Below are 27,915 nucleotides of genomic sequence, written 5' to 3' on the forward strand. Positions count from 1 at the left end.
TAATGAAATCCTAATTGATAATATTTTAATCTCTTTCTTACCCTATTTTGTACAAAAATCAAAAATACCAATATTAGCAGTAGGAGTTTTCATCTATAGTTATAGTGTATATGTGCATATGTATGCAAGATTATATTAACAATCAACCTAAGCTGAAAACATTAGATATGCTAGAAAGCAGGTGCATCTGCTGAAGAATATAGTCATGTCATTTTTAACAGCTTAAATTAATTTAGAAACTAAACAATGACATATGAATATTTTTAAAAAGGCTGATAAAAAAATTAGCTTAGAGGGAAAACATTTCATCTCTAAATTTTTATTTGAAGATGAAATAGTATACACTTGATGACCAATAAGAACAGATCTTATTTTTGGCATATTTGTAAATTTTTTAATGTTACTTTTTAATTGTAATTTCTAAAAGAAATGTTGGCAATGTTTCCCTTCCCATTCCATTGCATCCTATAAATAATAGATCTGCAAAAGATCATCAAGTATTGCCCAACCTTGGTTTAATGGTATATTCTTGAATCAAAATTTTATATGAAAAACACACCTAAATTGAAAAATGATGAGTGATAATGGTTGGTGCATTCACAGTTTAAGGTAGCTTTCCATTGCTGTGCATGCATTCATTTTGATTGCTGCCCTATTTCAGACTTATTTAACTTTTGAAGAAAATCATCTTACAAAAAACTTTTATGTTTTTTATGTCTATTCTTTTTATGTTCCAGAGTGTGCACATGTTTGCAGTTGTGTTTTAAAAGACCCTTTTTCTTATCTTCAGTATGGTTTTGAAAAACAATGATCTGCTGAATTTTGTTTTCATAATCTACTAATTTAAGCTTTTCGATATTTGTGAATAGGATGGTTTATAATAACACCGCGTTTCATTTTCTTGAGCATTGTGATTTTTAAAAAAACTGAAAAGTTTAATACAGGTCTTACGTTTTTTGCATATGAATTTAATAATTAAAGGTCACAACAGTGTATATTTAACAACAAATATATCTGAGAACCAGGTAAATGTTTTGAAACTTCTTCGCTCATAATATAATCACAATTAGAATACATTCATCATCTTTCATGTGAAAGAGTTATAAATTCTGCTAAGAATGTTAAGATCAGTACTAGTTCAGTTTTATTTTAAATATATATACTGAATCAGATTCATGAATCTCTTAATGAAATAATTTTCAGTATTAGTATTTGATTAACTTTTTCCACATGACACTTGATTACTAATTTGATTTCCATATACATTCTGAGTTGATACATTAGTTGAGCTTTTATTGTAGTATTTTATAATTTGGTGATTCACATATATACATAAGATCAGTACTCATTTACATTTTTTTAAATATCACAACACATTTGGGAAAATTATTAAATCTGAAATATCACTACAAAATTATTTTGCTGTTTTCTGTCAGAAGTAATTTAAATGCATATATGCAAGTGATCGAGATTAATATACAGAAAAATTAAACACTAAGCCATTATAAAGCAAATGTAAGTCTATTAAAGAACAAACAAAATGCATCACCAAACAGTATGATTTAGTATTGGATAAATAGGATGTCACAACGCAGTGATAATGTCATCGTTTTGGTTGTATGTAAACCTGATTAATTCTTGACAAGCCAGTTTAATTTTAGTGAAGAAGAATTTAAGGTATTTGCTATTTATCTGTTTTATTTCACATTTTCAAAAAAATATTAAAATTTAAGACCTGCCTTGAAGAGTTCTGCACTGAAGTAATTATGGGATTCTGGCATCATGAAAAGTGTACTTTAATGGGTACATGTGACTTTATTTGAAAATGGATAAAAAATGGCAATGCGGTGTGAAGAATTATGACAAGCAATTTAAGTGTTTTTATATGCTATATCTGCAATTTGTATTTCTTGATTATGTAACTAAATGAAGAATGACCGATTCTTTCATACTTCTGCCAAAATTATTTGTGCAAGTTTGGCAGGACCTATAGCAATTTTCATTGTCAACAGGATTTCATAATTAGATAACATGTTTTACTTTCATACGTTACTGTAAATTTCATATTTACAAAAATAAGATGGGGTTCATGTCTGAAACACACTTTTTCCCTTCAAAATTTTATATAATATTAAGTGTAGACTTTTAAAGTTCAAGCTGGTTGTATATAAGATATTCTGCTTGGATATAATATACTGTGCTGATTGTATATACTGAAGCTGATTGTGTATAAGGTGATTGTATACGTACTGCAGCTGATTGTATATAAGATACTGTGTTTTTATAATTTCACACCAGAAATTTATTCTTTCTTTCATTTGGCTCAACTATATGCAATTTTCACTTATCTGGCATTAAACATTTCCTGAACTTTACTTGTTAGTTTAGCTTTTATTGTAGTATTTTATAATTTGATGATTCACATATATACATAAGATCAGTACTCGTTTACATTTTTTTAAATATCACAACACATTTGGGAAAATTTAATAGTATATAGATTGCAATAAAAAAAAGGTGATCATGATTGAATTTATCTTGAATGATCATAGAGGAGTGGCTTGAAATATAAATCAAATAAAGCATATGCTGTCTATGATAATTTTAGTCATACGAGAATTTTCAGTAAGAATATACAAATTTTCAGCTTTCATATGGCTCTCCACAAAATGTTTTTGAACCTTGATATTCAGACTTGAATATGACTTCTTTATGTTCACATATTCTTAGTGTCATGCAAAATATTGTTGCGTGTGTACAGGATAGTAATAGATTGAATGATAACAAAATTTCAGCTTTTATATGGTTCACCACAAAATGTTTTGAATCTTGAGTATGATTTAACTGTATTAACATATTTTTACTTGCTGTCGTAAAATATTGTTGTGCGTGTACAGGGTCTTAATAGATTGAATGATAGCAAAATTTCAGCTTTTATCTGGTTCTCCACAAAATGTTTTTGAATCTTGAATATTCAGACTTGAATATGATTTAACTGTATTAACATAGTTTTACTTGCTGTCATGTAAAATAGTGTTGGTTCATAATAAATTGAATGCACACAGGTCCGATGATTGGTTGATAAAATTTATTTTACCAAAAGAAACACTTCAGAGTTCTAGAACTTTTCACAGAAATGTGCTCTTGCAAATCTTCACAGTATCACAGAGTACAATTAGTAGTTACACTCGGAACTACTAAGAACGTTTAACAGAATGCAATGCAAAGCACATTTAAAGAGTGAAGTTGACTCGGAGATATCTCAGTACTCCAAACTCATGCTGAACTGACAGCTGAGGACAGATGCTTTTTCTGGTTTAATATAGTTTTCACCCGACCTCCGAGATATTTCTAGTACTTTCTGTTTGTCAAAATTACTGGAAGGCATATTTGCAGCGAATTACAGTTACAGCTACCTAGAGGATCAATTACAGTTATTCAGGGACCGAACCAAAACGTCGCCAATGTTGGTGACTTACCTAGAGGATCAATTACAGTTATTCAGGAACCAAAACAAAATGTCGCCAAAGTTGGCAACTTTTGGCGATTTCCTGCCAAAGTTGGTGACAAAAGTTAGTCGCCGAAACTGTTGCTAACTTGGTGATATCTTTCCACATTAGTAGGATAGCCATTTACTCATTGTTAAATAAACTTTATTGTCCCTGTATTCGTACTTTTCCAGCAGAGCATTCTTCCTATAGATTTTTATGTTACATTAGACAGGCAAATCAGTTGCTAAAGCAATAACTAAATACAAAAATTTGCAAATTTACATACAAATATGTCAGTAAACTTATGCTCTACTTACATTATGTGCACTATGGGGACTATATACTATAGCCAAAGGGATAATGAACGACTTGAGGCTTAGAACTGTATTTCCTACTGATCTGAACTGTGACTGTATAAAGACCATCCCATGGTGTGACAGTTTAAGAGCAGTAAAATCGCTAAACACTGGTAGTTTGGTTCGAGGTTTGAATCCTGCGAATGGGCTGGCTGCATGGGCGTTTTCGTGGTTTTCCCCATGTGTAATGTGTATAAGAGCCAGTTTCCCTTAGAAAGTCCTCCACGAAGGCATCCCTCCCCTTAGTCAGATAGCCCTAGTGTGCTTTGCCATAATTAAGTAAACCAAACCAAACCTTTACAAGGGTTCTCTATGAAAGCATGTTAACCAAATAGCTCCCATGTTCTTTCTATGTTCAAATAACCAACTAACCTAGTTTAAGTGCGATTTCCAAGTTAAGTTACTAGCAAAACCCGAATACTCATTAAAAATCATATAACTTGCCAATCGGGAGTAACATGAAAGATACGGCACCAATAATTTAATTGCTGTTACGATACGCTGTTTTTAAACTTAGATGGTAATTCCTTAATTAAATATAATTGATTTGTAACTTCTACTAGAGCTGACGGTAAGAATTGAAGTGTAAATAAATAATATCTTGTGCAATCTTAATTAATATAAAATTAGAAATATTTGCATTCAGACAGAAAGTTTTTTGAAATATTTGCAACTACTTTATAAGAAGGATTTATTAATAACCGTAATAATTACTTATTATATTACTGATGATTAAAATTCAGTTCTCGACAATTACATTCTAAATTAGAATTCTAAGGATATAATGAAAATACGCTATGAAAAAAAAAAAAACTTTTTAGGATAAAAAATTAGTGGATTTTTTATGTTTCAAATTTTCTTAAATTCATTTAATAAACATCTTACCCTCGTTGTTAATTGAATCCTGAATGTTGAGTATCGTTTATATAATTATTCTTACTTGTCCACAGAACCTGCTGACTTATGCAGCCATTAAGTAGCTGCAGATCAGTTCTACATAACCATTGAACTTCCATTAATTCGGTCTCTAGAGAGTTGTAATTTTATATCATAATTTGGCTTTTATAAAAATAATTATTCTAAATCTTATGTTTCTATAAAAATATACTGTGCTTTAAAAATATGGATGATAGTATCAACTGCTCTTTCAGCCACTTCATAAGTAACAGCTTTTTTAGAAATAAATTTAGCAGTTAATGTCATAAAATTCAAATAAACATAAAACGAAAGTTCTCAGTTTTAGACAATTCGATTTAAACGAAATTACAGTAAAGTAGCAGACGATAAAACGCCGAAGATAAAAATTTACTCTTACAAATATTTTTTTTAAAAAAGGAAAAAAGAGAGAAATTTTTAAAAAATAGATAAAAATTTGAATAATATCATCTATAATTTAAAAAAAATAGCTTTTCATGTAGTATTAATAAATATTTATTACGCATCATTGAGGGAAAAAATTTCATATATAACTAATTCTCCGTAAAATGTTATTTGAAATTTAAGGTTAAAAATAGCTGTGGCAATTCACTGTAACAAAAATCCATAAACCACATTTGGCGTTATTATCGCTCAAAAGAAAAAGATGCAAAATTTCAAAATATGAAAATATGTAAATTCGTGTATATCTTAGAAAATTTTGAATAAAAATGTCTAATTTTTTGCAAGTATGCTTAGAAATACACCTACTTTAAGATGACAGTAAAAATTTTATAGGTTATAATTCAAAATTTTTTTCGAAAATTTTTTAAAATTATTTAAAAATAGAAATTTAAAAAATAAAACACAAAATATGGGTAAATTTTATTTGGAATGAACCTAAATTTCGAAATGTGAAAGGAAAAATCAAAACAGTTTAATAAAAAAGAGATATTAATACATATTTGCCAACATGAACATATTTGCCAACGAAATATGAAAAAACATTGGTATGTTATTTCAGAAAAAGTCCAATTTTGTGTCAAAATACCTATGTTAGGAAAGTGCTATATATAAATCTAATATATATAAGTTGCGCTTTCGAGACATGAAAAACGCAGTTTGAATTTTGTCAATCGGCCCAGTAGAACGGGAGATATAAAGGTACAGATAAGCACTGTACCTTTTTTTTTTTTTTTTTTTTTTTTTTTGAGCAGTGTACATGCTGGCTATCTTTACAAAAATATTTATCTAGGATCCTTGACCAATGGAACCCAATTTCTGCATGTTTTAAATAAGTGCTTCTACGATTAAGATAAAAGGCACAATTGAAAGTTATACCTAAAATAAATGGAGATGTAGTTACTACTTCCGCTGTTAAATATAGGTTTGAGAAAAGTAATTTCTGCACCAGTGAGTAATTTAATTGACAGTTTTCAAAATAGTACTACAAAACATAAGTATAAAGCTGATACAAATTTACCTCAAAATTAAAAAAAAATTGCTGAACAAGGGAAACATTTTCCGACTGTTGCAAGTTTATCTTGTGAAGAACAAATATTTATGTTTTTGTCTTCGGGTTTAACAAAGCTTTTTGCTTTTTTATGCAACTAATTTTACCATCATTCGATATTCTGAACACAGTTCTACAAAGTAGAATTTAATTAATTCATGTTTTGCAATTAGTGATTTATGATCTCTTTAAATACATTTGATCAAAATTTGTAAAACCAAGCTTTGCTTTGTTTTCTAATTCTATATATAATGAAATAGAAAACGGAAGAAAGATGAAGATTTGGTAATAGGGGCTGCAACTGACAAAGAAGTGGAAGAACTTTCTGAGGAAGACAAAAATAAATTTTATTTCCATAAGCTACTTTTCCCAAGTCTGTGATTGCATACTACATAAATTTCCAGTCAACAATGAAGTGATTTTACATGTAAAAGTTGCAGATGCTACTAGCAAATGTATCTTTTTCTGATATATTTTTCGAATATGTAAGGTTCATTCTAAGTTTTTAACAGTTATTTTTTAGTTAAAGCTACTTTCTTGTCCATCCTAATTTCAGCTTACAATTTCCTACTAGAATATGTTTTTAGAATTGCGATTAATGCAAATGAGTAGGAGAAGCATTTAAGTCGAAGTTCCACTGACGTCGAGAGAGAGCCTCAGAGTTTCTGACTAGTGCGTGTTTGTCTTTTGGCTATGACTCTCTAAGCTGTTACTTACGCTCGGCCATATTACAGGCCTTTGGTAGCTATGCTAGCTTGTTTGATATTTAGGAACCAACTACTTAGAATTTTAAAAGCTTTGGCTATATTTCTTTAGTTAAGCATTAGCTAAGTCTTATTTTTCATTATTTTGAGTTCAAGCCCCAAGTGGAGGCTTTGCTGTATGTCCTGAGACAGGGGCCATCTGTTAAACTCTTATTTTGAGCAATAAAAGTTAGTTAACCCTTCTCAAGTTTATGTATCTGTTCCTGAACTAAAGAGATTATTTGCTTAGCTATTTACTAGGTTCCTCCACATTTAGTTGCGAGATAAAAGAATGGAACCTCACAAATAGATTTCCAGTTTTTGAAAGATGATGATGTTGCAGCTTATAAAATGTAGTCACAGTTTTGCAGTTTACAATTAGAAAACTTGGATAAAGTTATAAAACCAACATGGTTTGACACCCAGTGGAGTTTAATTGGAAAACTGGAAGTTACTGATTGAATTTTAAAGTATAGTGAACTATCTTAAATAATGTTGGTTCTACTGACAATTCTCTGTGGTAGTGGTTCTCAACCTTTTGACTAGCACGTACCATCTAAACAAAAATCTGATGTGTATACCACATGACTTCCTTGTATAAAATAATAAATTATATGTATTTTTTATTGCATTTCATTTTAACTTATTGGATTGAATTAAATGTACTTCGTCGATAGCGCATAAACCACAATAGAATAAATGCACTCTTTAAAATTCACTATATTTGTCTACCATAGCAATACTCTGGCACTAAATTCACTTAACAGTGTTACATATCATTCATATTTATAACGGTAGCTCAGTAAATTGGCAGTTATGTAGCGAAGTGTGCGATCAGAAGATCTTTACTCCCATATATCACTGAAAGTTCATAGCCTCTCAAAAAACGTAAGTTCGTGAAATTCCGAAAATTCGGAGGTACATCTATGACTGGAGCAATAAGATGGCATGTGAAATCGTCATCTTTAAAAGCAGTCTCTTGAGTAGTAGCAATCTCATGGCTAATTTTTATAACTCACAATGCACAAAATTTATAACATCTGAAGAATAATCTAACCGTTGCCACGCATTTTACTAAAATACTATAATAAATATAAAACAAAATATAAAAGAAATTACGTAAACAAAACAAAAAAAGAAAGAAAGAAGCAGTTTTTCATGGACGATTCAGTATTTTTCATTCAATTAATTCACTTCTCGCTTCGTGACAAGGCAAAAATATATATATACTCATATTTTTATTAAAAATTACGAAGAATTAAATCTTGAACACTTATTTCTTCGAATAATAAGGATTCACAATAATAAAAGAAGGCGTTGTCTTTGTTGTTGTGAAGCTTACTTTCTCTAGATCGGCAACAAATATACTATTATGCTAAGTTTCAGTTGTAAAAACAAACATGGCCACCATGGCAAAAATAATTAGGCTTAGCGGCACTTAAACACTTTTAAATTGTTGATAATTTTACAAATATTGCATGTTAAAGGCATAAAAATCTCAACCGGAAGACAACATAATTCATCATTTTTAAAGCAAAAAATGCGCAATTTACAAACATACAAGAATAAAGAAATGGAGATCACTGAGCCGAGTAACAGAGTAGATCTATATATATATGCATATATTTATATACTTTTGATGTGGCCGATTGCAACCAAAATATGAGGTGCATACCTACATGTTATGCAGTCCTATATACAAAATTTAAACGCTCTGAGGCTACTTGTTTTTGAGTTATGCGATATACAGACGCCATGAAGAATTCTCTTCAGAATTCACTTTAAATCAGTTTTATAATTTTTTGTGGGTAAAAGAGTCCTTTATTCTGTCCTTACGTACAGATGTTACGCAAAAAATCGTTAAATTGCGTTCAATAGCGGTGAAAATGGATATTTTCATTGAAATATGATGCCTGAAACTTGCGATTGCAATACTTCGTTTTTACTTCATGCAAGGAAGTAAAGTATTTAAATTTTATATTTGTATTTTAATAAAGTATTAAAGTTAATTCATTAATAAAAGATATATTTTTATAGTTTAGGACATTTTTTTGTTGTTGAGAAAAATCTGCTTTTTGAGTGTCATAGGTTGGCAAGTTTGTGTTTATGAAGGTGCTTCCTAACTGTACTTATTGACACTGGCAAATCGAGATACTGATTGAGTTCTGAAGTCACTCTGGCTGTCTTCAAAAATAAATTAAATTTATTTTTCTGTATGTCATTTTGACATTTTTTTAGTTACTTGTTTGTATATCAAGAGGGGCAATAAATTCAGGCACCACCTGAGCAGCAAAAGTTCTCACTATGTGACTGACCTGTCCAGAGCAAATGAATATAATATTCCTAAAATTTCATCTTCCGCATGCATAAACTACATAATTTATCTATACTGTGATTGGTCTAAAGCACTTTGAAGCCTTGTTCCGTCTCAATGAAGTCAAATGGTTTTTTTCGCAAAGTTGCATACAGAGAAAGATTCCAGTTTTTTTTTAGTCAGTATTGTTCACGCTAAAGTAGATGAGATCCAGTCACCTTAAAATAAGTGGCCTGGATTGAGCAGTAAGTGGAACACAAATACTTGGTACTCAGGTAATACAGTCCTTCCATGTGAAGACTTCAGTCCTGGCAGATGTCTTGTCAAGTAATGTAACCATGGATGCAACATCTCTGGAGGTCGCATGTCAATTCTGCATGACTACTATAGCAATAACCAATCATCAGAAGGGGAAGTAATCCTTGATTAATGGGGCAGAGGTCTCCAGACAAACTATTTGGCTTGTTTGGAATTGTTTCTTCATTTCCAAAATTATCAAATGATCATTGCCAAAGGAAAGAGTGGAATCTCTGAATTTCCTGCTTCAATACATCCAATAACATGCTAGAGCTTGCTATCTTCTGTTCATTTCTTTCAGCCACAGAAAAGTCTTCTTCTTTATAGTAATTCTAAGATGTAAACTTTTTGTAGAGTAAACAGTATCAATCCTTTCCCTACCATCTGATATTTTCCCAAATACTCCAGATTGTAAACAACGTCATCTCTTTCTGTAAGAAAATCAGTGTGGCATTAAAGATACAGTGGAACCTTGAGATATGAGAAATTCGAGATAAGATCGACTCGAGTAGCGAGCCAGGTTGTTGGCATGCGGGGTGTGTTTCTCGTTCTTACTCAACTCTGGAATACCCTCGTCAGATCACTCAGTTTTCTTTGATCTACGTGTTTGTGCGCTTGTGAGTTAATTGTTTATTTACATTTAACATCAAAATAATAATTTCATAATGCCTCCCAAGAAGATTGTTGGCTCAGATAGTGTTGCAAAGAAAAAGAAGAAAGCCATGACCGTTGAAAGTAATAAATGAATCATAGATAAATGTAAGCATGGTGTAAATGTGAAGGAATTGGCGCAGACTTATGGCCATTCAACATCAATGATCTGCACTGTTCTGAAGGAGAAGGAAGAAATTAAGGAACTTGATGAGTTACCATTACTTCCAAGTTCCATCCAAAACTCCTAGAAGATGTTGAAAAGCTGTTGTCAGTGTGGATTAACAAGAAGCAGTTAAAAGGCAATTTGGTGTCAGAAGCTATCATTTGCACTAAGGCTAAGAATCTGTACTTGGATCTTCTCCAAAAAATACCAGGTGTAATTTACCAGTGTTATTTCTTAGGAAAATTGATTTATATGTTGATGTTTTGGGGTGGTGCGGAACGGATTAACTGGATTTCCATTATTTTCAATGGGAAAGTTTGTTTTTAGATAAAGAAATTTGCTAGACGAACTGAATGCTGGAACAAATTAAGCTCATATCTCGAGGTTTCACTGTACTAAAACTTCATTGGTAGTTGCACTGCCAGGCTTCCGTAACAAATTTTTTCCCATGCCTTTGAACCAGCTCAGAACCTGCTCTTTCAGAGTGGGCCTTGCTGTCCTGATCTTTTGTTGCTTTTCAACTGTGTGCAGGAGAAAGTGACTCTTGAGCCCGACCACAAAAGTCATTAGCAAGCTTCTACCATCAAAATTGATGAGAAATAAACATTCTTCTCAGACCAAAAAACCACCAACAATTTCTTTCGTAATGAATAGTCAAAAGTGCACCACTAACCAAACTGTCTCATTCCTTCAATTTAAAAGAGAGTTATATATGCTTAACAGTGTTACACATAACCTTAGGAATATGATCTCTAGTGGCAATTTTGTTGCAGAAATTATTCTATGTTTGAAAAGATTTGCCACCACAGTAAACCAGGTAAGATAACTCTAAAAAGAAACAATATTTTCAAAAGCAGTATGCTGATGAAAGAGGATATGAGTTTAAATCTGGAGATTAAGTTTGGATTTCCAAGCACCTTGTTAACTAAACCTGCTGTTGAACAGAAAATGTTCAAGTTTGTGCTCATCAAAGCAGCCGTTATGCTATTATGACACAATGCCCACCAATTACTTGTGAAATTTCAAGCTCAAGTGCTTCTTTAGTTACATATTATTTCCATGATTCATTATGCCATGACTAAAATACATCATCTGCACCACCTTCATAAAAGAGGATATCCCAAAGGCTTACTGCCAGTTTCTTGTCAGGACAATGTCAAAGCAAGAGGGAAAGGTTGTAACAAACCATAACCTTTCTTCTCTCATTTTGAAGTCAGATGAATTTTCTCTCCTCTCCTAACTTTTGAACTTGGACTATACTGCTACTGGCAAAAAAAAAGTAAAATAAATAAAAACTAGCCAGTGACTCTAGAGATGCTATGGTCTGAGGGTGCACAAAAACAAATTTAAAACTATCTGTCAGTAAGGTACAAAAACAGACTTCATGGATGGGAGTAGTTTCACAATGAATTATTATTTGATTGTTGAATTATTACTTAGAGATTATTATTTGTATTTTGCATTTAAATGTTGTTACACATCATTTTTTATTTGTTTTGAAGGCTGTTGAACAACTGAATCTCAAACCTAAAAACTTTAAAGATCTCCTCACTGATGAACCTTTTACAAGAAATGATATAGTTACTTTACAGGCAAGTATATATTATATGTTAATTAAAATTTTAAGTGAGTTTTATATCTAGAAATAGGCATATGATTTATTATTAACTTCCATTCTTTTTCTTTTTAATTTTTTAGGATCCATCGAATCTTGAAAAGTTTAACTTTCATAATTTCCATCATGTAAAAAACAAAATGGTTATTGGAGATGGTAATTTGGAATTTTAATATTATATTTTAAAATTATCTTACATGTTGGAAAAATTATTTCCTTTTTATTTATTTTATTCTGATGTTTTGTGTAAGTGTGTTTATTTGAATAGCTACAGATGTTATATTGATGTAGATAATTGTTCATAAGACTGCAGCTTGTAAAGAGTGAGAGTTTTTGAAAATTAATAATCTGAATACAATATGTTTTAAAAATATAAATTTTCTTTCCCTGTTAATTAAAATATCAAAAATTTCAAATGTCTTTTGGAATCTAAAGTTGTGTTTTAAACTTAATAAATGTTAGGGTTATAGTTTTAAGTTTTATTTCGTTTTGTGTATTTCTGTTTTACCGAAATTAAAAGTATCTCTCAAACTCTAAAATATTGAGATATATAAAGTAAAAAAAAAAAAAAAGGAACAAACTTTCATTTGTCAGTATTTGTTACTTTAAAGTACAGGTTGGTCATGAAAGCACTTCCTATTATATAAATCCCTAGAGCCCTATCTTCTCAACCAATCGAAATTAAATTTCAGATATTGTTATTTGAAGGTATGTGCTCAAGATTGTGATGATTTTAAACAATAGAATTCTCGTGGTTACAGTTACTGTGAAAAAATTTTGAAATTTTCGAATGGCAACACCCACCTTTTTCTTTGCACAAATTGATCAACACATGTAGAAACCATTAATGGCATTGGAACAATACACATATGACAAACATTACCGGCATAAAACATTAGCAAAGAAGAGCATTGTAAAGGACCAATGATAACATAACAAAGAGGAAAAAATTTTATTGGATTTACAAGTGTTCAGGCTGCCCGTTTTCTCTGACAATAATGTATTGCATGCTAGAAATTGTTGACAATGATGACGAACGAATATTTGCAGGAGGAATCTGTATAATTTCATATTTATAACATCTTTTAGTTCTGACAAATATTGTGGATTTGCAGTATACACTGTAGATGACAGATAACCCCAGAACCAGAAATCCTTCAGAATGAGGTTGTGGGATCGTGGTGGCCACAAAACTGAAATGTTCTGTTGCAACTCTTGCTGGACACATATGGTGATGTGTAGAGGAGCATCATCTTGCATTCATAAAATGTCATTAATGACTGTTTGTTGCTTGAGTTCTGAAATGTTCTTTATACTGAGCACTTGTGAAAGAGCATATTTTCATACCTATGAAAGTGACCTTTTCATTGAAGTACGAACCAAAAACAAATGTTATTAGAAACTCAATATAGCAGAGAGTAGTTACTTCCATGCATGAAAATAAATAACACACAACATACCTGTTAGGAGTTTGGAACATAAGTGTGTTTTATTGTATATGCACAGTTATAGAAGTATACAAACCAGTGGCACCCTCTATGGACCAAGACCATATTTAAAGCTAACCTTTTTACGCTACTATTTTAGGTTTATATCAAGTATCGCTTTGATTAAATGCAATAAGGAATTACTTTAACACTCATACATATAACAAAACATTAAATTATATTTGTCTTCATTTTAAACCTATCATCCTTGCACACATCTCAGGTTTTACACTGTTTACAATTTTTGTCAAAAAATCTGCAGTCATCATTAGTGGTTATATTTTGTGTATCAGTATGTTTAAGTTTCACAGCTTCTCACACAGAATGGTGTTGTGTATCAATATGTTTCAATCTCCCATGATACACACTATTTTTCCTGAGATTAATAGTACTGTTGTTATCCCAGTATATTAATACTGGTTTTGCAGTAGTAAGTCCAAGTTCTGTAACAATTTTGTTGAGCCATATGGCTTCTTCTGTAGCTGCAGAAAGAGCCATATATTTGGCTTTTGTTGTATTAGTTGCAGTGTTAGGTTGGTGCTTACTATACCATGATACTACTTCACCTCTGATGAGGAAAACATATCCAGTGGTTGATTGTCAATCCCCAGCATCACCTCTATAGTTTGAGTCACTGTTACCAAGGATATCAGCATTATAGTCCTTTGAAAAAGACAATGTAGCATCTGTAGCAGTTCGAAGACATCGCATGATGCTCTTGACAACATTTTAGCGACCTTTGTTTGCTGGATTATTGGAGAAATGACTAAGCAAATTCACATCATAAGTTATATCTGGCCATGTTGCTTGAGCTGCAGAAAGAAGACTCCCAATGGCAGCCTGATAAGGAACAGCTAGTTTTTGTTCCTTGCTGGTTGGTAACTGAAGTTTAGATAATTTGATTTTGGTCTAGTGCCGTTTTTACCCCATGAGATTCATGCGTATTATATTTGCAAAGCTTACTTTCTGCATACTGAGTTTGACTAAGGCTAATGAACCCTTTAGTCCTATCTCATTCAATTTTAATCCCTAAGCAATAATTTGCTGGCCCCAAATCTTTTATTTCAAATTTTTCTTTAAGATGCTGTTTTACCCAATTTTTAAGTTCTATGTTATTGCTAAAAAGTCATCAACATAAATAGTGACAATAACTAGTTCTTTATTTCCATTTATTTTAATATAGACACAACTATCAAAAGAGCTTTGCCTCAGTTCAATTTCTATTGAGCCCTTTTCTAACATTTGGTACCATAGTCTCTACCACTCTGCTTTAAACCATCTAATGCTTTGTTTAATTTTAGGACTTTTCTCTTCAAGTTTTGCTTATAAACTTCACTAAAACCATCTGATATGTTCATATAAATATCTTCATTTAGAGTTCTCTGTACAAAAGCCGTTACAGCATCCATTTGGTCAATTTCCCAATCAAATGTAGCTAATAAAACTCTTGATGTTACGTAATGGACAAATGGTGCAAATGTGTCATAAGTCTTGTCCCTCAATCTGAGAATAACCCTTAGCAACTAAATGTGCCTTATATCTTTCAATCTTGCTTACAGAATTAATTTTGAAAACCCATTTACTATCTATGATGTTTGTATCATAAGGTTTATCTGTTATTTTCCATGTTTTGTTTTTAATATAACCTAATATAATCTCACGTATAGAATCCTTTCCCTGGTTCGCATCATTGCCCTTTAATGCTTCATCAATGGTTTTTGGTTCAGAATATAAATCATTTGTTACTGCTGCTAAAGCTTTGACAAAGCATATACGATCTAAATTTGGCATTTGCACTTTTGGCATCCCGTGTGTGTCAAAGTCCTGATAACTTTTCGGGAATTTAATTTTTCTATTTCTGGTCAATATAGAGGCTCATCGACTATATTATTGTTATCATGGCATTACTTTGAGCAGTATTATGTCCATATTGGTAAGATTTAGTACTATCATTTACTAATTCATGATGATCAGATTTAGTACTATCGTTAACCATCCCTTCCAATTCACTATTCTGATCATCTGCTATTGCATTCTCAGTATCTGAAAATGCCATAATCATGCTCGCATTGAATGAGGATTCATTGTAAAATTTTGGCATATAACTTGTCTTTTTAAGGTACATTTTCCAAAAAATGTACATCTTGTGTATTTTTTATTTCATAAGTTTCGCAATCTATTAATCGATATCCTTTTCTATCCTGACAGTATCCAGCAAGTATTAATTTACTAATTCAAAAGTCAAGCAACAAAAATCAGCGTTATATTTTCAAATTTTCACAGGACTAGTTTCCATGGTTTTACCGAACCACCATGCTCAGCTGCAAAAGCGCAAATGAATGATATAGAATATAATTTGCGAGGCGGATTCATTTGCGCTTTTGCAGCTGAGGATGGTGGTTTGATAAAACCATCGAAACTAGTCCTGTGAAAATTTGAAAATATAACGCTGATTTTTGTTGTTTGACTTCTGAATTAGTATGTGTTCGGCTTGTTATTGTGTCTTAAGTATTAATTTCTTTGCTTTTATATCCCATTTTTTACATTTTTGTTTTGGAATGTGAGCAAATGTATGACATCCAAACACTCTTAAGTATTCTAAATTTGGCTTATACCATTTTTCATAAGGAGTCATACCTGCAACTGCCATAGTTGGAGATTTATTTTTGCTGTGATTTTTCAGTTTGCACTGCTTAAGCCTAATAATTTTGATCAAGGTGAGCATCCACCAACATTGATCATGCTCACTCAACAAGAGTTCTGTTATTACGTTCAGCTACACCCATTTGTTCTGATGTAAATGGAATGGATTTTTGATACTGAATTCCATTTGATGTTAAATAGTTATCCATCTCATTGTTTACATACTCAGTACCATTATCAGAACGTAACGACTTTGACTGATTTGCCAGTTTGCCTTTCAATAAATGTTTGAAATACTTTAAATTTTTCAAAGACTTCAGACTTATTTTTTAAAAAATAAACGTGAAAATCATTCATGACAAAAAATCGATAAAACTAATAAAGTAGTGAGAACCACTAATTGATGAAACATTCTTAGGCCCTCACAGGTCACTGTGTACTGTGCCTAGTAACTCTTTTGCATGCTTAGCTTTTCCCTTAAGAAATGGTTGTCTCTGTGTTTTGTCTTTAATACATGATACACAATTTAACAATTTTTAATTAACCTTCAACCATATCTTTTAATCTGATCATTCCTCCTTCACTTAGAAGGCCCATTCTTTTATGTAATAATTCATTTGAAATATTTTGAGTAGTAATTAAAGTCCATTCATTACATAAATCATGAAAATACAAAAATTGTCTCCCATAACTGTTCCACTAGCAACTAAATGTTTACCAACAAACACAAAACATCTTTCACTTGTAAAAGTAATAAGCATTCCAAATACTTCATTTAAATACTTAATGGGCAGTAAATTGGCTGTTAACATGGGCACATGTAAAACATTAAAGGTTACAGACTCCCTTTTTTTATTTCTAAATAAAAGGAAATTTTACCCTTACCTTCTACTTCTATCACTGAACTTCCTATTTTTATTTGATGAATACTAGCATCCTTATAATCATCTAATAACTTTATGTGAAGTCATGTGGTAAAAAGCACAAGAATCCATGTACCAAATTTTGGGATCTGGATTCAAATTAGCTACATAAACATTTTATCAAGCTTGTTTTCATTATATCTACCCTTTTTGAGAGTTGACTTCTGACAATCGGAGCTTTTGTGGCCAAACAAATTGCGTTTAAAACATTTTCCTTTAAAGTACCTTTTGCCTCCAAAATTGTAATCAACAAATGCCTATTCCTTACATTCATTGACTAGCAGTTTTGAATCTTCAGCCAACAAGCAATTTTTAACATTTATCAACTGTTATTGCATCACTAAAGTTTTTCAGTCCCATTATAAGAGGTTCAAACCTATCAGATAAATTAGCTAAAATTATTCCTGCAATTAATTCTTCATCAGGTTTAACAACAGTGGATTTTAATTGCTGATAAGCTGAAATGGCCGTACTTAAAAAGTCAGACATATCCTTGCAATCCTTTCAGACCGCAGAGAGTGTGCTGATCTGCAAAATGTCTAGCGCAGGCCTGTATAAGTCTTAAGTATATGCATGAATTATTTATTCAGGGCTCAGATAAGCCATAAGCATGGGAAGGAAATAGTCACTTGTCTTTATTGTACTATAATAGCTTTAATTTTTTAAGTATAATAAATAACTAAACTAATATAATTCAGGCTTATCTTCATTAGCGTGTGGTATAATCAAGACAAAATTTAGCAGAATGACATGTCTTTAGTTGCCAATTTGATGAAAAATTGCCAATAATAGTGTATGGCAGATTCTAACTAAGCTATGATAGTCACGAATTTGAGTTTTCAGTTGTCACAAACAAGAAGTGAAAATTTTCCAATTAATGGAATTAGCAAAGAAATGTGAAGTAATTAACAAAGATGATATAATAGGTAAATCTTTTATTGCAATGGAAATGCCCCAATCAACAATCAACTAATGGATGGCTAAGTTTATGGTATGGTTCTAACTCTAGGAAATTACCAATACTAAAGAAACTGATAGAGAGGTTGCTAAAAACAGAAAAATTTTGATTGTCCGTTTAGTGGGAATTTTTGAACTGGCAATTGCAGGACATGAACAATGAAAATTTGCAACTGAACAAGAAATTATGACTATGTATAAAGAGAAAGTATTAGCGCCAAAAATGAAGCAAATAAAATAACTCACATTGAAAGAAATGCTTAATAAAATAAACAAATAAATATTGAGCCTTATTTGTTGTTGTAAATTTTGATTCCCTTAGAAGTCATATATGTTTCATTATTTCATAAAGCACTATTTCTTATAATTTCTACATGCCATTTTGCTAGATTTAAACTGATGATCTAATATCCAGAAAAATTCCAATTTCAGAATTGCCAAAGCCTCGACGTTGTCTGAGTCTCGGACATTGTACTATAATAGCTTTAATTTTTTTTTTGTCATTCATATTAACATTTTCACTAATATTTTTTCTTTGGAACAGGGTTCGTACTGTCCTTAAAAATGCTTAAAAGTCCTTAGGTTTTTTGGAAACCATTTTTGATCTTAAAAAGTCCTTAATTTTGACCAAAATCGGCAAAAGGTTCTTAATTTTACTCATCTGACATTTCCATTAGTTTTTTTATGACTGCTATTTTGAGTGTGAATTAACATTTTGAAGGAATATTTTTTGGCAATGCATTGGCAAATATGTGTTTGATGGTTTAATGTTTGAATTCTTTACCACTACTTAATATTCTGCTCGACATTGAAAATGCAACGCCAACGGGTGGTCAGAAAATGATGAAACTCGGCAAACAGAGAGGAACAGCAATGAACAATAAGTGGTCTTTATTTTGAAATAATATGCATTATACAGAGTGAGAACAGCGTCGGCTCAGTAGATTGTTGGATTACCTTGGACAGTAATACACGAAGCAACATGTCGATGTACAGACTCATTGAGACTATGCATGGTGTCCTAAGGAATGGCTCTCTATTCCTTGTGAACCATTTACCATGGTTCATCTTCCGAATGCGACAATGGTAGGGTCTGCAAATGGCATCCGATCACATCCCAAATATGTTCAACTGGTGAGAGATTAGGAGAAAACGTTTGCCAGGGAAGTATCTGTACACCTTGCAGAGCACGTTGGCTGATGCGAGCAGTGTGTGGTCGGACGTTATCCTTCTGATAAAGGGCATTGGGCACTCTTTGATGGTAGGGGAATGTCAGTGGTTGCAGCACATCATCCATGTATGGTTGAGCCATCATAGTGTCCTGAATATGAACTAGAGGCGACCTGGAATCATATGCAATTGGCCTGAAACCATGCTGGTATATTGTTGTGATGGAGCGTTCCACAATAGCTGCTGGATTGGCAATGTCTCTACATCAATGCTGCACTCATACATGTTGACTATTATTGGAAAAACAGAATCATAACTCATATGAGAACACAATCCTGTGCCATTCCTTCGTCTACATTGCTTGAGCCCAGTACTATTGTAGACTGTCTATGGTGTGGGGTCAATGTCAGTCTTCTTAATGGATGCCACGAGTGCAGACCACTAGCCACCAGTCAATGGCAAATGGTTCTGGTCGATATGGGAACATCCACGGGGTCTTGAGAATGGATGTAGAAGCAAGGGTGCACCAATGCTTGACGGTGGATGTGTCGATCCATGCATGCTGACATTTATCTAGCTGCACTGGCACCCCTCAAACTTACCACATTTTCATGTTCCAAGCATTGTCACCACAGCCAGTGCATTGTGGTCGCATCCAGGGGTATGTTGGCTGAAATTTGCCATATGGCCTTCCAGTCCGATCACCATGCCTCTCATAAAATTGCCTTTGTTGATGACAGCCAGCCATTCTTTTCTGTTACATGCATCCTCTGAGAGATGAAGACATTTTGTATGATGATTTCCCTAGCAGAAATGATGGCAAGAAAATTGAACATTCTGCAGGTTTTTTGCTTATATCTTCTTCATGCACTGGAGAGCTGCATATTTCACATCATTCGCATAATTCGGTGACAAATGTCTACCATAAAATGTGCATAATTTTCGGGCCAGTCGTTCTTCGCATTGCATTTTCAATATCGGTAGTGTATAAACAGTATATACTTAAGCTTTAGGCATGAGGCACTGTCTCAATTAAAACAATAACAATAACAATTTCAATTTTTTTTTTTTTTTTTTTTTTTGTGCGTGTGTGTGTGCGAATGAACAGTTCATAAGATACTACATCAAGAAAAACTGTTTATTTTTTGAAATATGAGTTCTTTTATTATGGGATGCTAAATTTGGCTATTTATTAATATTTTGATGATTTCAAGGTCAATTTGTATACTTTGAGAATTGATAATTTTGAGAATGATTTTTTTTTTTTTTTTACAAATATAATGACACTGATAAATATCATGAAAATAATGATATATTAAAATTATATTTAAGAATTTATCTTAAAACATTTTTATTTTCTCCTGCCCTCTTTTAAAGTAATATTACTTTCCATTTTTGTGACTTACGAATATTTTGATTTTAAAAAATAAACAAAATAAAAAATTCACTCGATACTTTTCTTTTCTGGACTTTTCCCCCTTCAAAAATTGTATAGCTTTTTCCTCTTACAGAATTGGTTATGATTTTAAGAAGTTTTAGAAGGATTTAAACGCAAGATTTATAGCCCTTTAATTCTAGAAAAATATGATGAAATGAAAAATGATTTCATATACTAACTAATGGACATGTTTCATAGAGAATTGGGGTTGGATTTCTTATCTTTGAAGACTTTTTTAAAGAACAGTGAAAACAAAATTATTTGAATTTTTCCTTTTGATCATGGAAGACATATTTATCTTCCCTTTATTTTCTTATCTTTCCACCAGACACAAGCTTTGAAGCAAGCAAAGAAATTAAAAACCAACAGTTTCTTAAAAGATTCATCTTATATGTTTCAGTGCACTTATACATACATCAGTGCCTGACCTAAATTCTAAAAATTTAGCTATCCCTAGATTTTGTTGCTCGATGCTTAAGTAAATTATATATATATATATATATATATATATATATATATATAACTCTCAGCCAGGCTCTGGCAACAGCTCTGACCTTATGTCATTTCAAATTTTTTCTCAATACTCATATTACGAGGGTAAGTTGAAAAATAAGTTTCCCCTGTTGACTGTGGTCAGAGTTGTGTATGAAAGTCAAAAAATAGAATGAGACATTAAAGATATGACATACCTTTATTTTATTATTCTCGTACGAGTGCGTTGAGACATTTGTCATATCGCTTGATAAGCTTCAAAAAGTCCTCCAAGAAAAATTCACGCTTTGCATATGGAAGAAGCGTTGAGCGGCTATGGGCAAAAGACGACACAGCAGGAAAACGCGCAAGTCACCGATACACCATTGGGTAGAGGTCGCTGCAAATCAAGCAGATGGCGCTGTTGCAGTGCCTGCGCAAAGCGGAGACCAGCCTCTCATTTGAGCCCTGGTTGGTATGGACAGAAGGTGCATTTTGAATTCGTGGTCAAAGGAGGAAGTGAGAGCGGTTATCCGCTATGAATGGGCACGTGGAGTATCAGGAACAGAAATTCATAACCGCCTCGTGGAAGTCTATGGGCCAGGTGTGATGTCGAAGCAAATGGTGCGGAGATGGTGTCGCATATTCAGTGATGGACGTCAGCAAGTGGAGGACATACCGAGAGCTGGACGGACGCGCACGGCCACTACAGATGCAAATGTCAGGAAGGGGGATGACATGATTAGAGTGAACCGGCGTATCACCATCGATGAAGTAGCGGAAGAACTTGGAATTTCACATGAGCAAGCTCAAAACATCATCCACGACATTCTTCAATACAGAAAAGTGTCAGCACGATGGGTGCCCCAACAATTGACCTCGACACACAAGGAACAACACATGGGGGTCAGCCTGGAACATCTCGTGCGTTACCATGAAGATGGGAATGACTTTCTGTTTCGGATTATGACGGGGGATGAAACGTGGGTCCACCATTTCACGCCAGAATTGAAGGCCGCATCTATGGAGTGGAAACATCCGTCATCACCTGTCCGAAAGAAGTTCAAGACAACTCTCTCTGCAGGTAAAGTGCTCCTCACAGTTTTCTGGGATGCCCAAGGGGTTTTGTTGCTGGACTTTTTGGAGGTTGGAACCATCAATGCTATGCGCTACTGTGACACCCTGTCGAAATTGAAAGAGGCGATTCGGAAAAAGCGGCCTGGCCTTCTCACATCTGGCGTTTTGCTGTTGGATGGCAATGCCAGACCACATTCGGCGACAGCCACGCAAAACCATATTGCAACTCTTGGTTGGGAGCGCCTACATCATCCGCCATACAGTCCTGATCTCGTACCAAGCGACTTCCATCTGTTTCCGGCTTTGAAGAAAAATCTCGGGGGAAGGCGCTTTGGAAGCAATACTGAAGTGAAATAAGTTGTTCAACGCTTCTTCCATATGCAGAGCCCTGATTTTTTCCTGGAGGGCTTTTTGAAGCTTATCAAGCGATATGACAAATGTCTCAATGTACTTGGTACCTTATGTGGAAAAATAAAGGTATGTCATATCTTTAATGTCTCATTCTATTTTTTGACTTTCATACACAACTCTGACCACAGTCGACAGGGGAAACTTTTTTCAACTTACCCTCGTATTAAAGAAATAAAATTAGCAGTTGCTTCTACACATTCTAAGTAGAATCAGTTCTTTAGAATAAATGGAATCTTTAATTAAATCTGAAAATTCGACAATGGAGAGGAAATTCATTGAAGAAGAAATTGCTTTTATAAAAGAAAGAAAATTATTCTTGAGAGGCACATTATTGAAACATTAACAAATTTGGAGATGAAGCAGAGCCTAGTGGGAACATTGACATATTTATTGAAACTAAGAGAAAGAAACGGATGTAAATTAACTAAAATATGTTGAAAATTTTCAAATTAAAAATTTACATAAATATTTTGTTGTTTGCTGTGGCTATAAAAAATAAATGTTTTGTATAATTATTGTTATGAAGTATTAGGATAGGTGGCGCTAACGCGTCAAAAGAATTAGATCTTGTAACTCAGCATCAGCGGACGTGTGTCATGCTAGTATCGAAAGGGCTAAAATCCTGCAGCCCCACCCTGAAATATGTATATAATATTGTATATAATGTTTCATCATCAAAATAAATGTTGTGTGTGAACTTCGCTTAATCCTTGAAAAGTCACCGACCACAAACAGCATCTTGTAACTACACCTCTGGATACTTGGAGCCTTTCATGATAGCTCACCTACAATTATATTAAGATCATTTTAGAATCAATATCATAAATTTTAATTGCTATAAAATGTTCTTAGGGAATTTTATTGGATATTTTTTAAAACTAATAATAAAAAAACTATAATTGTATCTATGTAAATCTATTTTGACTAAGAATATCTTAACTACATAATTTATTATTTATAACCAACTGCTTACCCATATAAGTCATCTCTACATGTTGTATTACCGCTTTTCTTTACTCCTTATTGTGGATGTAAGTTACAACACAAAATGTAAAAATTAAATCTTAGTTTTTTCCTTAAAACTAATGAGATTTTGAATAGTACAAAAAAAATATTTATATTAAATACTGTGTATTAACTGTTATTATATTGTGCATTACAACTCCAGCAAATGTACATGAAGCTATAATACTAACTGGGTCAGACAAAATGCAGCTAACTTTCAACACTTACCAACCATATCAAGCATTCATGTGTGTTCTGATCAGTTGCTCTCTGTCTCTAAGCAAGCAGGAGGCAACAGCCAAACTAATGTTATAAGTCATGCTGATTATTATTTTACTTCTCAATTTAATTAATACCAGACATAAAATCTGCATTAACCTTTGGAGTGCGCGAGTACATGACGAAATGAGGAGTACTGAAAGAATCAGTATGAAACTAACTATTAGTAAATTAAAAAGTCTCATAACTTTTTTAAAATATGTGGGACTATTATAAGTATAAATGTTTCAAGAAAATTCATAATTTAACACTAATTACTTGAAAACAAATTATGAAGTTCATTTTATTCTTGTATTTGTTTTAAAATTAAGTTAAATATTAGATTAGGTTTAATGATCTTATTTGCAGATTTATTTTATTCATACAAATTACAAAAGTGAAGTTCAGGTGTAGATAATGGCTTTAGATTATTCAGTTTGAATTTGTTGATAGGTCCTTAATTTTTTTCATTGATAGTCCTTAAAAGTACTTAATTTCCACGTGCAGAAATGTGTACGAACGCTGTTGAAAGAAAAAAAATTTTAACAAATTCAAGGAAAATATTTTGTATCTTTAAAATACTGAATATCTTGATTTTAAATATGTTTCAATATACGACATATACTTAAGTAATTTAGTAACACTAAATCCTATCTTGTTTAGTTAAATATTTCTTTATATGCAGTCTGTATAAGATCCAGCATATTTTTAGCTGTAATTTCCTGAAATTCTATTAACTTCAATTTTTGATTACTCAGAATTTTGGGTACTTTTCCATTAAAGACATGCCAAACAACCAAACATTTTCAGCATCATATTGATGTATTTTGGTTTATTTCTTTCCCCATGCCTTCAGTTGATACTAGACAATGCAGAATTTGGAACAGCAACAAGGAGCATTTTCTGATTTTATGATAAAATCCCTACAAAACTCATTGTGGAAGAAGAAAACAGCCTATTTTTTTTCTTTTCTTTTTGTGAATTAGTATTATTACTTTTACTCTTCAGAAAAACCTTTTAAAATTAAGTAGTAAATTTGTAATTACATTTTCACACAATGAAAGTCAATTAAATTGTGTTAATAAATTTCATTTCTTTTAATTCTGATTTGATATAGAGGATAAAGAGGAGAAAAGCAAAGATAGTTATCACAACTTGAAAAGTATAAATTCTGTTACTAAGGAAGTCTTAGATGAGTTAAAGAAAGAAGCTATGAATAAACCGGCAGTAAGCAACTTTATTTTATTATTAATTCAAGTATTTCTTTTTTCTTAATTATTTGAAAATTTTAAAAAGGCATTTTTTTTCCATTTGTGTTGTTATTATTAGTTGAAACTACAAAACAACAAAAGCAAAATATAGAAAAAAAATTTGATTAAAGAAAATTAGAATGAAATATTTTGTGCCAAATAAATTTAATGAAACCTCTCCTAGCAACTGCCTTTGAAAGCGCACAGTATAAATCCAAAATCTTAGGGCGATTTTGGTGTTATTGATACACTAAAATATACCATTCTAGAACTGACTTTTTTATAAGTTACATGTGCCATTTTTTTTTAAATTATGACTTTTGTCATAAAACTATTTCAAAGTTTCATTTAAAAGGAAGGGGAGAAAAAGAGCTGCACAATTTCTCAAAAAATTAGGGAGAATAAAACTAACAATAATTAAAAGGATTTTGAAGAAATATTCCCTGATTATGTTGGACAAGAACTAAGAAAGAAAGAAAAAATTGTCTACAGCTCAATAATAATAATAATAATAATAATAATAATAATAATAAAATAAAGGTTCCCTTTTAGAGCAAGTAGCTAACTTCAAGATCTTTAACAATTAATTGTCCAAAAAAGCAGTATTAGGGATAATTAAATTTTATTACTGAAAAATAAAAATCGCCTCTTTTTCCTCCCATATGCAAATGTTTGTAGATTTCACGTATCTATTAATAAGCTATCAGCATGTAGTTTCTCATGATTATTGTCATATGGAATAACAGCTCAGTCCAGTTTTTCTATACATGGCAACTATGTAAAAACTGTATCAAAGTGTTGTTTACCCCTACCCTAAATTTCCTTGGTGCATGATATTAGCCTTATAATTTTTATAGTTCTATAAGACAGTGCCTTTTATTGGCACTTGAAATCTGCAAACTTGGAGAATTCTTTTTCTTTTCTTACTGTAATATATGTATGTTTTAATTACAATTATAGCATCCAAGTTATAAAAATATCCTTCCTCTTTTTTTTTTTTTTTTTTTTTTTTTTTGTAACGTTTGCCATCTATTGCCCTCTATATGTGATGCTCCTACTGACTAAAAATGTAATAAAAAAGTTAGAAGTACTGATGAAGGAACACTTAGATGTAGAAATGCAGAAATAATGATTGTGAACCACATAGATCCATATAATGCAAAGGATCCATACTGAAGAGAAAAAATTTTGATTGCATATAATGCTAATTCATAATGAATAGGAACTTGGAAGTTGAGGCAGATTAAATTTTATTTTTATTTAAATTGACATTTGTGGCTGCAATCTACTTGGCACTCCAGTAGGGCCTATTTACAGAACATTTGCATTTTTGGTACTACAGTCAAAAGTCTGTACAGTCAAACGTCCATAACCCGGAATGATCTATAATCCGGACCTCAAAGCTACAAACTTTCATCAGCTAAGCTAAAATTATCGAATTATCTATTTCAGTTAATGTTGCAGATTGCGTTGTTCCTTAATCTTCTAATTGGATCCGGCTTATTATTTTTTGCAGACTGTTAGAGCAATTTTATAAAAGTAAGCTTGAACATTCGATTATGTCAAAAAGAATTTCTGATTCTGGAGCTGCCAAAGGATCTACCAAGCAAAAGCATGTTTTGATGTCCATCAAACAAAAAGTGGAATTGCTGCAAAAAATCCATAAAGGCATATCCTTTGTTTCTCTAACCATTCCGAAATCTGTTTATCAATTTCACGCTGTTCTGTGGGGAAGGGGATGTCGCGGCGTGCAATGAACTAGAAGAGTTGATCTGTCAGCACAATCCTTATCTTCAGGGCAGATGTTTATATTTTTTCGGCTTATATTTCCTTACTAAATGTAGTATTTCATCTCGATGTACTCCGTCTTTGATATGATTTAAATCAAATTCTTCGTCATTATAAATATCATGAATACACATCAAATAGTTTTCTGGTTTGCGATTTTCTAATTTCGACTATGCGTAAAGTATGCTTTACGCATGTGCGCGTTGAAAGAAATGTTTAATAAAGTAAACAAATAAATATTAAGCTTTTTTTTTTTTGTAAATTTTGATAGCCTTTAGATCATAATTGCTCTTTATTTCATAAATTACGGTTTCATATTTTTAATTTTATAATTTCTGCATGCCATCTTACCAGATTTAAACTGATGATCTATAATTCGGAAAAACCGATAGTCCGGAATCGCCAAAGTCCCGACGAGTCCGGATTAAAGACTTTTGACTGTATCACGGTAGGAAGAAAAGCATTACAAAAGAATGTCCTAGATGGTTCAACAAAAGAGCTATCAGACTAAACATATTAGAAAATAAAATTCTATGGTTTGTTTACATATAAATCTTTTACAAAATTGTGCGAACACCCTCTGTATTGGCTTGCATTTTTCTATTATATTGGTAGATGAATCTATTGCAGCAAAAGGGCAAGCTAATAGGTACTGATAATAATAGCTAATAATTTAATTGTGAACTACATCCATTGCAAAAGCCTCAGCCTTCTAGAGGCTGAGGGGATAAGGCTGCTGAATACTGATTTTTTTCAACGTGAATGGGCTAGTTACATGGATGTTTGATCATAATCATAATCTTCCATATGTGTAACATGAATATGATTCAGTATTTTATAGAAAGTGTTCCATGAAGGAATGAGGCTGATAGCTGTTTTGTATATTACCATAATAAATTTTAAAAACTTAAAAAAATCTATGGTTTTATTATTGATTAAAAGTATGGACATTTCCTTAATGGATAGGGCATTTAAG

The 27,915-nt window shown here is 32.1% G+C and overlaps 1 protein-coding gene across 1 annotated transcript in view; it reads left to right on the forward strand.

Moving 5' to 3' along the window:
* LOC118194795 (RING-type E3 ubiquitin-protein ligase PPIL2) overlaps window positions 1-27,915 on the forward strand; it is a 114,008-nt gene that overhangs the window by 23,018 nt on the left and 63,075 nt on the right. Inside the window, exons 6-8 of the mRNA XM_035365998.2 lie at window positions 11,949-12,038; window positions 12,145-12,217; window positions 25,019-25,128. Of these exons, the coding sequence (XP_035221889.1) occupies window positions 11,949-12,038; window positions 12,145-12,217; window positions 25,019-25,128 (273 nt within the window). The remainder of the gene's footprint in view (window positions 1-11,948; window positions 12,039-12,144; window positions 12,218-25,018; window positions 25,129-27,915) is intronic.

This window comes from Stegodyphus dumicola, chromosome 8 (assembly GCF_044657685.1).
Source record: "Stegodyphus dumicola isolate Sdum_Otavi_A_Nest chromosome 8, ASM4465768v1".
Classification (NCBI taxonomy): domain Eukaryota; kingdom Metazoa; phylum Arthropoda; class Arachnida; order Araneae; family Eresidae; genus Stegodyphus; species Stegodyphus dumicola.